A 16,269-nucleotide genomic window follows, 5' to 3' on the forward strand; every position below is an offset into this window, starting at 1 on the left:
GGTGGATTTGAAGACGAACTGTTATCGAGATTTTACATATCTAACCAAATAGTGAATTTCCCTTTTAAGAAGTCTAATCCTAGGCAGTTTGACCTGCTACACATGGGATCTTGTACATTCAAGATGGTGGCACAAACAGAAGTTTACTGTAGTAACTCTATGTAGTTGAACAGTGAGAGATGGATGTCTTCCCTGTATTACTGCATGGTTCACAACCCTGGGCATGTAATGGGCAATGTATGCACGGATGTATTCCTCAAAGACACAGTGGACTCAGATCTCACAGCGTGTCATACAACTGGAGTAGGCAGACCACAGAAAGAACAAACCAGGGTTTTACAGAATGGAATTAAATATTATGTACATGATCTTCACTCTATTTATGTTGAACTTAAAGGATATGTACGGACAGACTACACATAATAGAATATTCACTACATTACATGATAGACTGTTGTCCCTGATTTCTCTGGATTCTAAACTTTTTAAAGTAGGTATGTATATTTTTTTATGGAATTCGGTTTCATGCCTTGTGGAAATCTCTTAATGCTGTTTGAGTGGGACAGTAATTTTCCCGCTATGCTGAGAACTACACCCAGCTAAATCTTCATAGGCAAAATCGAAACCTTTAGACATTTATTGAGAGTTCTTCAAATGTTCACTGACACATTTGTCCTATCGTGGGCTGTGTTGTGGACATAAACTTTTGGTATTGTTGAAGCGGTTAAATTACTTTGACATTGACTTACTGTTGGCCTAGCACCCTAAAATATACTCTGCTAAATAGTAACATGATCGCATTGATTTTTCTCCTAATTACTGAATTTTCATTGTAGTGATAGTGTCACTTCAATTTTTTGGGGCACTTGTAAATCACACCACTCCTCCATTATTTACTGAACCGCTCGTTAGAATATTTCTGAAATATAACCATTCAACTTTTTAATCTGTAGAAAAGTACTCCTGTTATTGATTTAGTGTTATGAAACTAGGGTAGGTTGTTATAATGGATTTGGTGTATTCCCCAGATTTATATTCAGTAGGTCTCGTGACATCTCACTCTCAAGCTTTAACCAATATCTAATTTGTCATTTTTGGTATCCATTAAAGTAATGTAGTATATTAAAAATGTAAGAAAAAATTAACGGCCATGACACTCTTAGTCTATTTTAATTTCACTTGGTGTGTCTGGCAAAGCAGGAGACTGTCTCCAAATAAGATGTTTGAGGAAGAAAAACCATCCTACGTATTACTGGTGTACACAACCACTGGTTCCGCTAGACTACAGGTGGCTATTCCTGGGCATTAAATAAGCAAAAACAAACCTCCCACAAAATGGCTAGAGCTCTGCAGAGATCTAAAGGCATAAAACGCAAGAGGAAACTGAAAATGCACTTCATGCTCAGTTAATAATTAGACAAGAACATGCTGAAAATAACTCTATAAGTTCTGTCCTAAATAAGTGTTAATTCCAAACACTGTGTTCTTACTTCCAGATATATAATGCAGGAGATGCAAAATCAACCACAGTAGGCCTCATTCATGGGGCTGTTTTCGTCTGCGAAAATTTGTTTCGCAATTGTGAAAAGATCTACTCACTCGGACGTTTCTCCAATAGAAACTCACCTCCAGTGGTTGGAAACTCGGGATTCTAGTTCCCACTGGAAGTTTGTGAATATAAACAAATATAAACAATTTTACAGTGGCGTAACGATAATTGAGGGCACCCCCCTGCAAGGTACGTGGAGGGGCCCCCTCCTGAATCTATCGGGAGCTCCCCGGCCGAACTGCAGTGCTGAGGGGGGCCCCTGGAGCTTGGGGGCCCCCCGCACTGCGGCGGATTCGGGGGCATGTTACATCCCCCAAACCTTTTTCGGACTCGTCCCACCCTTGAAAGGTCGGGGATTTGCTCCTGTCAAGGGTAGATATAAACAATTCCCTTTCCAAGTTGGCACGAAACTAGAAGGGAGGCAGCTAAAGAAGTTTTTCTTCATGAGGGAAAATATTATTTTCCTCATGAATACAGAAAAAGTTAGCAAGAGTGTTTGCACTTCCTTTGTTGTTTTTTCGCGTGCAAAAACATATGTGTGTAATTTTACATCTGAAAAAGGAATTCAGAAAACGCTTTCAGGATTACGCCTACGAAAGCTGTAAGTGATGCACGTTTTCGTAGGTTATATGTAAACGTTATGTGAATTCGAAACTGTCAGAAATCTGGTCCAACTCAAGGTTGAAAACCAAGTGCACATTTCTGACTTTTTTTAACAATGGGGCCAAATACATTTTGCATCAAAACAAAAGCAAAGTTCAACTAGTTATACATCGTCCTTACCTCGAAAACATTTGTTTTTCTTAAAGTCATTTTTAGATCGAAAATCTGTGCTTGATTCTGGTCCAGGAAAGACATGGCTTGGCAGTTCGGGCTGGACTGTTCCCATGAGGCACAGGGTCAAGACTGATTTGCATATGGCCATGTTTGAACTGGGGTGGCGTGATGAGCAAAATAACGATGGATTAAACCCAGATCTGTGACTGGGGGTGAATGTTTTGCCAATGTGCGACATTCCGTCCATCATCTTGTGTGTTTTGCTGTTCGCCCTATGTGGGAAGGGTATGTCCAGACGTGGCTCCCGTGCTCACTACGCCACTGGAGTCAAGCTATCCTGGCTGATGAGGGGTGAAACCCCAAAACCGGTCCTAGGATACTTGATTCCGGTCCAGGGAAGACATGGCTTGGCAGTTCGGGCTGGACTGTTCCCTTGAGGCACAGGGTCAAGACTGATTTGCATATGGCCATGTCTGAACTGGGGTGGCGTAGTGAGAAAAATAGCGATGGATTAAACCCAGATCTGTGACTGGGGGTGAATGTTTTGCCAATGTGCAACATTCCGTCCATCATCTTGTGTGTTTTGCTGTTCACCCTATGTGGGAAGGGTATGCCCAGACGTGGGTCCCGTGCTCACTACGCCACTGAAGTCAAGCTATCCTGGCTGAAGAGGGGTGAAACCCCGAAACCGGTCCTAGGATGCTTGATTTCGGTCCAGGGAAGACATGGTTGGCAGTTCGGGCTGGACTGTTCCCATGAGGCACAGGGTCAAGACTGATTTGCATATGGCCATGTCTGAACTGGGGTGGCATGGTGAGCAAAATAATGATGGATTAAACCCAGATCTGTGACTGGGGGTGAATGTTTTGCCAATGTGCAACATTCCGTCCATCATTTTGTGTGGTTTGCCATAAAATTAGTATCACATTAAGTGTACTGAGGCAGTACATGACTTATAAATTGATTGAAGTGTACTATGTGGCAATGTCTTTGTCATTGAAAATGTTGAGTTCCCCTTTATTTTGGAATGTTAGTAGTGAGTGCCTCTTGGACAGCACAGCATGCCTCCGGAAGTGAATATTCCTTCATTTCCAGGAGGTTATCTTGCTGTGCAGCTTATTAATAATCAGAGGTCAGACTGCCTTCCTCCCAAGATGAATGCCAGAGCAGTATAGCCCTCACAAGGGTGTCAGTGCCAATATTTCCAAAGTGCTGAAGCATCATTCTTATTTCTCAGGAGATACAATAGCATTTGATATCTTGTTAGCCTGCTGTGTTCGTGTAGGTATGGAGTAGTTACCCAATGCAGATATGTGGGTGACCTTCCGATGAAAGACATTGTTGTGGCAGAAGAGGCCCCATTAATAGCTTTGATTGTGTTCCATCAAGTTAGCAATGATAAGTTATGATGGGGTCCGCATTGGTGCGCAGAGGGAGCATGCGGGTATCATTGCTCTTCTCTTCATACTCCTAGCCCTAGCTATTGCAAAGAGTCATTTTTCCAAGCAGGTGCCCTCTAACATTGTTCTTTGTCACCAGTGGAAACGTGAGCAAGAGTTTGATTTGCAGTTACTTGAGCGAGCAGCACGTGGAATAGAAGATAACGAGAAAGAGGAGCCCGATTGGCTAAAAGTGACCGCTGTTCCAATGATGGAGCTTGACCTGGAACCCCAGGACTACGACTTGGACATCAGCAAAGAGGTAAACCAGTCCATTCACTAAGTTAACACAGCAATTTTTAATATAACCGTATGTGTTATTGTTAGACCTGGCACCTTGGCGTGAGTTTCCCTTCCACTTTTTGATGGTGTGCCTCGATTGTTTTGCTGGTGTTGTCCGCTCAGGGCACTGCGCCACGGCTAATCCGTGCCGCAGTGCAAGTGCTCCCTAAGTAAAGTGTACCTGTAATTGATGTCCATGATTGGGTTATTGGATTCACTGTCAGTCCCCAGTAAAGTGCACCAGGGGTGCCAGGGCTTGTGAATGCCAATGCTGCTGGTGGGCTTGCAGCGCTGGTTGCGCCACCCACGGAAGCGGCCTTGTAAAGTGTGTCTAGGGTCTGCCACCGCAGACCCTGTGCGCGGTCCGGGACCGTCGCGCTGACTGCGCAAGTGCCCCCACTTGCCAGTCCCTAAACCTTCCCTTACCTACATATTAGCCACCCCTCTGGTAGGCCCAAGGGCAGGGTGCATTGTAGGCATAAGGTAGGACATGCCCTGATGTGTGTGGCATGTCTTAGTAGTGAATTACAGCCATTTTCGTTCTTCACTATTGAAGGCTACCTGCTCTCCATAGGCCAGAATGGGCTGCTGGGATCACGCCAACGCTGTGACCCCAGTGGACTCAGAGAGCATGGTAGAGTGTCAAGTTTGGTATGCCTGAACTCAGAATAATAAAATACTTCTTGTAGTCAAGTTTATTTTAATATCCTGGGTTTGTAAATACTACTTTTAGAAAGTTAGTATTTACTGACCTGACCATCTCAGTCCACCTCTGCTGTGTGTGTGTGTGTTCTGCCTAGCAACAGTAAGGAGCAGGGTGGGGGGATCCCCAGAGACAGGTTGGCTGCCAGGTGGTGGGTAGGGAGATGACACCAGGATGGGTGGGAGGAGTACACCTTGACTCTTGAATAGACCTGTGCTCTGCCCCCACAAAGCCGGCGCCGCCCCCTGTGGGGCGGCTGATGTCTCTGCCCTGCTGCTGAAAGGAAAGAGCAGAGTCACCATAACAAAGTGCTCCAGAACTGGACTGAGCCAGGCCTAGGCCCCCTGGCGCTAAAGAACAAAAGAATCATGGTATAAAAGTAGGAGCCTGGCTCCTAAGAAATCGGAATCCTGTTTTACCACAAAGAACCTCTGCCCGACTAGAAGGAGAAGGAGACGCTGGAGGAGCTGGCCTGCTGCTTGCCTTGCTGAGAAAGGAGAGGAAGAGACTTACTGAAAAGACTTTGCTACTTTGTGCTTGAACATTCTCCAAGGGCTTGATCTGAGCTTGCCCCCTGAACTGAACCCCAGGAACAGTGGGTTCTCTGTGCTTCTTGCTCATCCTCCAATCCGAGCCGTGTGGGCATCCCGCTGGAAAAGAGACTGCGCCCCTCATCGCCCCTCCTAGGGCCGTGACACTCAGGAGCTCGCCTGCCGCAACCCCGTGAGAGCCCCGCTCCGTCTGGAGCCGCTCTCTGTCCCCGGGCTAGGCCGCCTGCACCCCTGTCACCGCCTGCCATTGGAGCGCGCTGAACGTGCTATCACCCCTCCCGCCGGAAGCCGTCCGACGACTGTGATCTACGCCGGGTCATCCAGCTGCACTGACTGTGCCCTGTGACCCCGCTTCGCTATCCCCGGACATCTCAGGCCGCGCCGCCCCCGCTGTGGAGACCCTCCTGCACCGCCGTGCTAAAGGGTCGCTGGCCGCGCCTGCCTACGTGCCCACACCTGCTGATTGAGGACCCAAGAACACTTCCCAAGCTGAGAGTCGCCCCGACCTGTGCCGACTCTCCACATCACTAAGGAAGTTCCAGCATCGGGCTCGGGGCCCGCAACGCCTTATTTCCCCGTTCGCAGGAGTCGATCTCTGTGAGTACTGGAACCACAAGTAACATTTGCAAGAGAACTACAAAGTATCCATTTGAAGCTACGAACAAGAACATTTACCTGCTGTATAACCTGGTGGCCTAGCGAAAACGTTATTGGTCTTGTGATAAGTCTGTTGAGATATATATACCTTATTTTTACATAAAGACGCGTATTTTTATATATATCCAAGCCTGGTGTCCGTTTCTGGGGGGATTGATGTATTTACTGTGTGTACGATTGTAAGTGCTTAACCAACAACGCCTGAGGAATCGCCTTGGCTGCTCACGCCACGCACCTAGAGGGTGAGCAAGGGTCATTCGCGAGGGGTTATCCTGCGCCCTGACGTGGAGGAGAGGGTTCCTGCTTGACACAAGGGCAACCTTGCGCCAAACAGAGATCCCCGACTCTAACATTTATGGAAATAGGGCTCCAGTACTCAGTGTAGCATAACTCGTAGGCCTCAGTTTTGATTTCATTTGTATAATTCTTGTAACCTGGTCCCATCATTCAGCTGCACGTGACTCCAGAATGTGTCCAGATGCTACCACACTATGCGCTTGAGAAGGATCATATTGCACTAGGATATCCCAATCCCCTCAAAGGCACATATGGTCCACTAGGAAGCATCTGGGATACAGATAGTACACTCCCTGAGCAGTGGCAGTTTCTCAAAGGGGACCTCGAAACGGGTCTCTATCGGGCTGTTTTGTGCCCTGGCACAGGCGGTCCATTTTTTTCCGGACTGCAGTGACAGCATGATGCACGCGTGCTCACACTAGTAACTTCTCATTAGTGTAGAAGTTAAGGCATGACATCATGCAAGGTGAGCATTGTAGAGGACGGGAACTCCTTTAAAGAGACTCATTTTCTCTCTGGATTTCCCTTCTCTTTTTTAAACTCGGGAGCAGCAACATTGTCGTGGTGTCAATAGGGATTTAAGTGGAAGCTTTTTCAATATTATATACAAGCCATAGTTGCTGCTTATTTATCTTATGCAACTAACAACCATTGACAAAGCTAATAGTCCCGATTTGTTGTAGGTATGATGTTACTGGTTGTATCATATATCTGGATGAAATGACAGAAACAGCAAAATACAAGTCGGGCGGCACACTATGCTAAGCACAGATTTTTGATTTACGTGTTTTTAAGCCTTACATTAGTCACGCCCCCGTGAGAGACCCCCAGTTTATTCATCCCACTTAAAGCCCTGTTTATGACCACATCCGCCTAAACCCCGTGAACCGAGGGTGCATGAGCAATCACTGGCCGTGCCCCAAGACCTGCCCATGCTGCTGCCATTGATGCTCAGAGTGCTACAGTCAGATCCAAGGCCGCCATTTGGGTAACAGCCTCTTTTATACAAGTCTGAATCAAGCTACCCGTCAGTGATGTGTGTCTGTCCGGAAATACTGCTACACCCTTTTCTTGCGAAAATTAGGATTTGCAGCCGAAGGGCGGGGGAGGGGGCTGTTCGATCTTCAACGTCACCCAGCATAACATCTGAGGCAAGGCTCTGTATCGTCCACAGACAAGCATCCCATAATACTAAGACTACGGCGTCCTTGTCTTCATCATAACATAGGATAAGACATGGGGAAAGGCAACTAATCTCCTACTATACATAAACCTGTGAGTAAGGCGGTGTATAAGCTACTTCACATAACATTATGCTAGAGGCAGGCCACCAGGGCCGGACTGGGAACAGAAACCGGCCCTGGCAAACTGATCCGCCGCCCCCCCTCTGGGGTGAGGGGGAGAGCAGCCGAGCAGTTTGCGAGGGCCGGTTTCGGCCGATTTTGTTACGGCGATTGCCGACCCCCGGTAACAAAAACAGCCTCCCTGCGGCCTAAAACCGGCCCCCACCCTAGCGGCCTACCGGGGAAACGCCCGGTGCCCGCTATGGCCAGTCCGGCCCTGCAGTCCACGAGTCTGGTACACGCGGGTGGGTAGCGTCCACCCACTTTTTTCACAGGGTGAACGCCGTCCACCCTGCCAAGAATTTGGGCCCCTCTGATTAATGTGCTGAACTAGTCCTGGTGTAATTTCCAAACACCGGGACACTTTCAGCATCGTCTGTATGTTTTCTGCTTTCCATCTGCAACATGCAACAATGTGCAGGCGGGGACGGGGCTTTCTTATTTAAGACTCCTGCTGCGCCCATAACAAAGGCCGAATTTGAGGGGTCATCAGGCCTCCTTTTGTTTGAGTTTCTTGGCTGGGAGCAGTCAGGAGCCTCACACCTGATGCAAATGAAGCGGAGGGGAAACAAAGGCTCACACCTTGTTAGCACTTCACACATACTTAACAGAGGCAGCTTTTCACTTTGTTCAGTCCCTGTGTAAGAGATATGCACTGTAAGAATGTCAGATGTGTTGGTCTTTCCCAGTATTTACACAAAGCAAATTGCATTTATATAGAGCTTACTACCCGAGGACGCGTTGAAATAATGTAGGTACCACTATTTTTTCTTGTATCTTCCTACTAATCCAATGCAGGGTCTCAGAGCTCTTTACATCAACACTAGGGTAGAGGAGTTGGCCTAAGAGCTAGGGGGTCCACCTCGAATCTGGGGAACCGGGTTCGAGTCTCGGCAAGGAAGCGCAACATCCTGTGATTCTGGGCAAATCACGTAATCTCCCCGTGCCTAACAAAAATGAATGTGTCCTCATGTAACGCAACTGGTGCTCGTGTAAAGCGCTCTGATACCGGATACCGGCTTTGGGTCAAGTTTGCGCTATATAAAACTCCGTAAAATAAATAAAAATAAACGGGTGCATGTTACACATACAATAAATTATATAAGTTTGGATATGAATGAACAGGATGTTTTACATAAAACTGGGGGATTGCAAGGTGTAGAAGTCAAATATCATCTTCCATAGGTCACTGTGCTATCCTTGCAATGCGTTCAAACGTACACATGATAGACCTGCTAAACATATATGTGAGGGCTTTAGATCTGACGTTACTTCTTATTATGCCACTTCCTGTAAAGTCGTGGCTTGTGATGCCACTTTCTATGATGTCAATTCCTGCGATGCCATATTTGATGTCATGCGCCGTGATGTTGTGCGCCATGATGTTGCGCACCGTGATGTAGAGGGCAGTGATGTCACTTGTATACTACCTAACTAGGTTAGTCCCCCCTCTTATTTTTTTAGGACTTGTGCCCTGGCTAGAAGTAAGTGGGGCCACATAGGCGGGGCCACGGGCGGTTGCCCCAGGCGCAAAATTCTTAGGGGCGCAACATTTTAATAGGGGCGCACATTTTTACAAGAAAAATGAAAGGAAACTTGCCTTGCCCCAGGCGCTGGCACCCCACGTTACGCCGCCTTGTCCTCCAGCTAACCTGACGCACCAGCACTGGCTGTGACTCTCTTCAGCGTCGCCCTGCTGGGCCTGTGAGCCTGGGGTCACACCTCTGTTGAGGAAGGGGGCTCGTCCAGTCCTCGGCATGCTTTACTCTAGTGTGGCGTGCCCCATCCAGGATTCCCGGAGTACTCTTTTAGTGAAGCAGGACGCCCCAGGGACAGGACCCAGCTCGGGAACACATTCTACTATGCAGCTGCCACCTCGCACATTAAAGCAGAAATGCAAAGGATCGCGTGGACGTGCATTGCTTAAGGACACAGCATAGTTTGCAACTTCATGAAGTAACTAACGAAGCCTCCCTGCGCAGCGGTCCCTAAGGGATGAGATGGGAGTGTGAAAACGAGCGCGCTTCCTCGACTGAAGCCGCGCGGGCAGGTCTTCATGTCACCCTCTTCCAGTCCCCGGGGTGAAGCACGGAAGCGTCAGGAGTGGAGCATAAGAGAACAGTTCTTGATTAATTTTCACCCCGGGGGGACTGGCCGCAGTCTAAGAGACACTCGGGTCTGTATGCTGCCTCCTATGCAGAGGTTTGTATCGTCGAAAGGGCTCTCAGTCACAATTAGTCCGAGTTTCCGTAGGTGGCCCCAGCAGATTCGATTAATGGGTATTGACGTTTTAAATGCAAAGATTACTGAAACGTTGCTGTCTCTTCAGGGACAGAGGCGGTGGTGCCGTAATGCGGCCGCCCGCGCGGTATTGTTTTCACTTCTTTTCACCCGCGCGAGATGGACAGCGCTCATTATAGGGATGACAAAGGGTCTGCCGTGGGGGAGATAAGGGAGACAAATGGCTAGGTCGATGAAGGTGACAAAATATGCTTTAGTGCCGCATTGGCCAGGTGTGCCGGCATTTGTATTGCGCTACTGCCATCTTCTGGACACGGAATGTTTCGCATAAATTGTGAAAATATTTGACTGCAGACAATGAAGGAAAAATGCGCAGTGCAAGAGGAGCAAGCATACACACGTCTGCATCACAAATTTGATCCGTGCGAACACTCTTTCACTAGGGTCCATTTGTCGTTGTGAAAACTGGGAACAGAGCTGTGAGCTCCTGAACTTTCCCTTCTGGTCCTTTTGTCATCCTAGACTCTACAATTGCCAAGCACAGTTTCAGACGTCCAACATCAGGCAGGGTGCTCCATTGAACCTGTGGTGAACCAGGGCCCGTCTTTTACAGCTTGGGGCGATATCTTCAGGACATGACCACACCCACCCGTTTATCCAGAGTTCTGGAGATTGGACGTGGGTCCCTTCAGATCGCACGCGGCTGCCCTTACATCCAACTTAAGGATGACTTCTATTCCTGTTGTTTGCAATTGAGCCCTCTCGCCTGGCCGTGAGATCGCTAGAAGCTGTCACTGGAAAGGCAGGGTTGCCATGCAGACAATGGTTTATTTATCGGTTTCTGTGTCTAGAGCCTCTCAATTTCGAACATAATTTCTTTTGCGGTTGACCGCCCCATTCTGAGAATATTGATTGTTAGGAAGATTATGTGTAGAGCGGGACACGGGTTACCACTGGGTTGAAGAGGATTCAGCGACGCTCTATTGACACAGAGCCCATGTGCCCACGAGCCTTAAAGGAACACGTGGACCCTGCTTGACCTTGACAGGCAGACAGACATACTGGAATTGGCAGAGGTCATTATGCGGCACAGTATTGCAGCTTCTGCCCTGTACATAAGGTGTGCGCGCGCCCTTGCTGGAGTGGGTGGCGTTAGTCATGTGTAGATCCGGCAGGGTGCCTGTCATTTGACCTGGGCTCCAGCAAGGCTTCACCGAAGTCCCTGTAGGACTGAGGATGTGGCGGTTCTTTGGGATACCTGTCTTCATTCATTGTCACCATTTTCGACTCCTGGAGTTTCGACTGTTGGTATTGAATGACATCTGCGCGTAGGACATCTGCAGCATCAGGTTTGGGGTCTGAGGTCGATGACGTCTGTAATGGAGACATCATTAGGTCGGATGCTGCCCGGCTGACAGGGCTTGTTTTGAGGTCTGCGTTAAGGGAGCTGCGGATGTTTTTGCCTTTGGACATGCGAGCGACTGGTGCATTGAAAATACCCTATTTAGCCCGTGTCTGTCTCTTCCCATTCAATCCTCGTGACCGGCTCGGCAGCTGGCAGTGTGGGTGAAGTGGTCCTGCATGTCTTTGAGATTCACCTGGCTGGTATGGGAGGAGGAGATTGGCTGAATAGGTCGCAACATATACATGTTGAAAAGGTTGGGTGGAGAGGACATCCTAAAGGTGTGTCCCAAGTTGCGGGGTGATATCCTAGATGAAGATGTTTTTTTCCATGTTCATGTTCATTGAGGAACAGACAGACCTAGACTTACGCTAAAGGCCTTTATTCAGTTTAGTAATCTCGCAATGAGGGTGATGTGGACAATAATGGTGAACGCAGTAGAGCGGCTTAGGAAGGTGGGCAAGGCTAGGCGCTTGGAGTCCGTCGTGGCCAGGTTGTCATTCTGTACGGCTACCACATTTGCTTTCTTGTGTTTGTCTCGATAAAGCCTTTGTGCTAGGTACTTGGGGTGGTTTTAGGATGGTGTGTGTGCTCTGTTGAGGCAGCAGCATGCTTGTTTTTGCTTGCTGAGCTCTTGGAGGGGCCGCTTGGGGTTGAATGTCCTGCTCTCCGCATTTGCAGAGGGGTTTACATCATCAGTAGCCGCTATAAGTGTGAGGATGGTATATTGGGCGCGGGAGGGAGCAATATGTCATTTAAAAGGTGACCGTGATGGAGTGATAGTCCAAGGAATTCTGAAAACAGTGTGGCTTTCGGTCCATACTCAGTGCATCAGAAGTTCACTCTACACACGCATTTCCAGTAAAAGAAATACCCCCCCCTCCCCAAACCACTCAATAACTCATTTACCCTTTATATGTATAATTGTATTGTATGCAGAGATTTAATACCAAATTGCCTCTGTCCCTCCCTCAGTTGTCCAAACCGGATAAGGTTTCGATTCCAGAACGTTACGTTGAAATGGAGCCGGAAGAACCCCTCAGCAACGAGGAGCTGGAGGCCAGGCACAGGAAAGTGGAGAAGATAAAGCACCTCCTTGCTCGTTCCAGGTAGGAGTCTAGCTCTCACGGGTATCTTCAAAGCGCTTTTGGAAGCTGCATTTTGGAAGTGACAAATCATTGAGCTAGAAAAAAGCATTACCTAGTAACACATCACATTTGCATCATAGCCATTGTTTGCTTCCTATGTCTTCAAGCATTCTTTATTTGGTAAAATTAAAAATAGAGAACAGATGTGGGAACCGAAAAACAAGCAGTTGTAACAAGATAAACTCTGGATGCTGGAAAGGGCCCCGTCCAGTTTTGAAATACAACAAACGTTCTGAATAACTAGAAACTTCTATTCAGTGCAATGTTTATGTAAGTGTAAAATCATGTAATCAATATCTATCTCTCAGTATGTTTTGAGTGGCTGGGTTACATCCATATTAGTAAATGTTTGCATCTCCTCAGAGTTCACTCTCCTTCTTTTGCAAGACTTAACTGTGGCTCGAACGTTGATGCATAGGAGCGAGCTAGTATTGTCAAAGAGATAAGGGTCAAATCTACCCCAACCTAACCATCGACTTAGCCATAAAAAGGACTGTTAGGAAAAATGGTTCTTAGCACAGGTGGCTTGTACGAAAAACATGTTGGCTAATAAAAATATATATTTTTTAAAAGCAACACTTTTTGTTAGGGAAATCACAAAATGTTTACCACAAAAAACGCTAGAGGGCGCATGGCAAGATGGCCGCACTCAACTGAGGCTCTGCACGCCTGGGCTTATATCCGACTAATATCAGCCTGTTAAAACTGACATCCGAAGACGCTGAAGCTCGTAACCTGTGTGCAAAGACATTCTGCCTCCTTTGGTGTTCTTTTTGAATCGCCTGCAACAGCTGCTGGATTCGGGCGGAAACCTCTCTTGAAGCGCGCCCACACTGTGGCGGCGCCCATTGGGCCTGCGCTTGCCTGACTCGGCCTGGCGGCTGCGCCCCTCGCTATCCTGTGGAGGCTTTCCTGCTCACTGCGGCTGCACTGGTGCTGGCTTCTGTCCAGCGCTGACCGTCGCTCCTGGTGTGGGTGCTGTGCCTCTGGAGTCAGGGGGCCTTCGGCAGCAGACGGTGACGAACGGGCGTCTCCCTATCGGGCCCTCCAGTGCATGTGGCGGAGGCGGGTGACTGCGCTCCCGGTGCCCCAGGCACTGGTGACAGTGAGTGGGGTGCGGCCTGGTTCATGTCAGTTTCTGCGGAGGCGGGTGCGGACCTGGCGAGGGTTGTGACCTGTGTGCTGTCGCTGGGGACTGGGGTGCGTGGGAGGCCTTGCGTCGCACTGCCTAGTCCCCGCTGCACACTGCCCGAGATCTGCCTGTCTCTGCGGCCGGTGCTGAGCCCAGAGTCTCAGAGGGGCTACACCGGTGTGTCCTGCACCCTGATTTGACTGCTGACATGTGGGCCCGGCCTGTCAAGCACCTTAGGCCCTGATGCTGCATAAGTGCCATAGTGAGGAGCCTTAACCTGCTTCCTCCTCAACTCACAACACGCTGAACCCTGCAGTGGGACCAGATTATTAGGGTTGCCGTCTCCCTCCCTGCCTACCTACCTGGGTTGATCTTTCCTACCTATGCGCTGTAGGTGGGTGCTTGGTGTCTCCTGTTGGCCCTGACTGACTGCTCATACTTCCTAAGCACTTCTCCCGCACTCTCACTCTATCGCCCAGGCTATATAGTACACATAGAAGGGCCACGTAGTTGCACTATCTCCTGATACTACTGTACCCCGCCAATTGTGCTCCGCGACGAGTTCAACTTGGCCCGGCCTGGCACTCACTGCCGATTCATACCAGGTTCCGTATAAAGTGCGCCCACTGAATCCTCACTCCTTAACGACAGTGTGTCTCTCTGGCGTACAACATGGGGAGAACTGATAAGTCCCAACCTCGCCTCACGTTTGAGGCACGCAAGTCTTCTAAGACCCTACAGAAGGCCGCTTCAGACTCTGAGGCGGACGCCCAAGATGGGGGCCCTTCCATGATAGAGATAAACTTTGTTGGCCATGCAGCGCAGTCTCCAATCCATAGAGGGTACAATGGCAGCAGTTCAACAACGCCTCGACCACATGTCGTCAAAACTTGAAAAGCAAAACACCCGCGTGGGCGAGGTCGAGCAATGAGTGTCTGCAACTGTGGACGGCCTGAGCGAGGTCACAGGGAAAACACTCAATATGGAAAAGGTTCTCTCCCTCATCCAGGCCAAGAATGAGGATTTGGAAGCCTGCTCCTGCCGAAATAATATTCGAATCATGGGGCTGCCAGAATCTACAAATGTGGGCAAGATGGAGTCCTTTGTTAAGAACTTGATTTTGGTACTGAATCACTCACCACCATGTTCATTATTGAGTGAGCCCACCGCTCTCTCGCAACCCGACCTGTCCCTGGCGCCCCACCTCGCCCTGTTATTTCACGGGTTCTGAACTACAGAGACCGAGACGCCATCTTGCGCATGGCCAAGGACAAGGGCACTATTGAACACCAGGGCAACACACTCTCATCTTTCCCTGATTTTACTGTGACTGTACAGGCTGCACGTAGAGAGTTCGGGGCTTGATGATTTTCCATGCACAGGTTGCCATTGTACGGTTCTTTTTATCACTGTACGGCTTCTTCGCCATGTGTTTTTTTTACGGCATCCTTTACCAGGCACGGATGCTAGTATGCTCAGCCACCTCCTCCTTGTTAGGAGGCTAGTAGCACTCTGACGCCCCCCAATGGGAATACCCCAATTACAAGCTATTCTGGTTTTCCTTAATTGTGGTTGGGTTTGGGAGGGTAGGGTGGCCTTGGTGAGGTGAGGACGCTGAAGTGGATGGGGGGTCTGGGGGTGGAGGGTCTTTGGATGGCACACCGGCACTTTCAGTTTCTGGGTTTTGGTGTATTCACCTTTGTATTTACACGAGCAGATATGTGGTTGTTTATTTTTCCAATTGACAGGCCCATTAGGACTCCATTGGTGCAATGAGTGGAAAAGTGCGATTGTTAACCTGGAATGTCAGAGGCTTAAACTCCCCCAAAAAGATCCAATCTGTGTTTGCTTGCTTGGACAGAATGGATGTCCAGATAGTCTATTTGCAGGAAACCCACCTCACGAAACTGTCCGAAAAAAACGTTGGGAGTCGGTGGGCGGGGGTGTGAGTGACATCCTCATATTCTAGCTATGCTAGAGGGGTAATGATTCTAGTCAAATGTGGGATCCCTTTTTCAGTATTTAGAGCAGAAACGGATAACTCCGGCCGGATTGCGCTAGTGCAAAGACAGTTGGGCGGAACGAATGGGCTGTTAGTGAATGTGTATGGCCCCAATATTGATGACTCGGCTTTCTCCTCGGAGTTATGGCGCCGCATTACTAGCTTCCCGGAGGGGAGATACTCTGGGGTGGAGACTTCAATGTCTGCCTGGAAATGGCTATTGACCGTATGGGTGGTGAAACGTCGCGGCCTAAGCAGGCCTCGGAGTTGCTGCTGGGACTGATGGATGCTGGCCGCTTGAAGGATTTGTGGCGATTACATCACCCCGGTGCGCGCTAGAGCACTTTTGTTTCCTCTGTACATGGGACCTGGTCCCGCCTGGATTTCTAGCTCGCCACTGAGGCTGCATGCACCTGGATGGTGGCGGTCCACCATATGCCCGAACGCTCTCAGACCATTCCCCTGTGCTCTTGGAGCTGCAGGTTCCTGCATGCGAGCGGCCTCCCTTCAATTGGCATCTGCAGCCATCCTCACTATCTGAACCCGTCTTTAAACACACTATAGGGGAGGCGATCCATAATTATTTTAAGGAAAATGAGAGTTCAGTTGACAGCGCAGGCGTCCTCTGGGAAGCGTTTAAGGTGACTATTAGGGGGGTGTGCATGGGGGCGCAAGCGGGCGTCTTGAGGGACTTGAGGCATAGGATCAATAAATTAGCTACAGAAATTTCCACTTTAGAACAATCC

The 16,269-nt window shown here is 48.8% G+C and overlaps 1 protein-coding gene across 5 annotated transcripts in view; it reads left to right on the forward strand.

Annotated features, from left to right (window-relative positions):
- PLEKHA7 (pleckstrin homology domain containing A7) overlaps positions 1-16,269 on the forward strand; it is a 954,991-nt gene that overhangs the window by 895,788 nt on the left and 42,934 nt on the right. For all 5 annotated transcript variants that reach the window (XM_085648087.1, XM_085648089.1, XM_085648088.1 and 2 more), the window contains 2 exons: positions 3,866-4,027; positions 12,217-12,350. In XM_085648087.1, coding sequence (XP_085504213.1) covers positions 3,866-4,027; positions 12,217-12,350 — 296 coding nt within the window. The remainder of the gene's footprint in view (positions 1-3,865; positions 4,028-12,216; positions 12,351-16,269) is intronic.

This window comes from Triturus cristatus, chromosome 3_2 (genome assembly GCF_964204655.1).
Source record: "Triturus cristatus chromosome 3_2, aTriCri1.1, whole genome shotgun sequence".
NCBI classification, from domain to species: domain Eukaryota; kingdom Metazoa; phylum Chordata; class Amphibia; order Caudata; family Salamandridae; genus Triturus; species Triturus cristatus.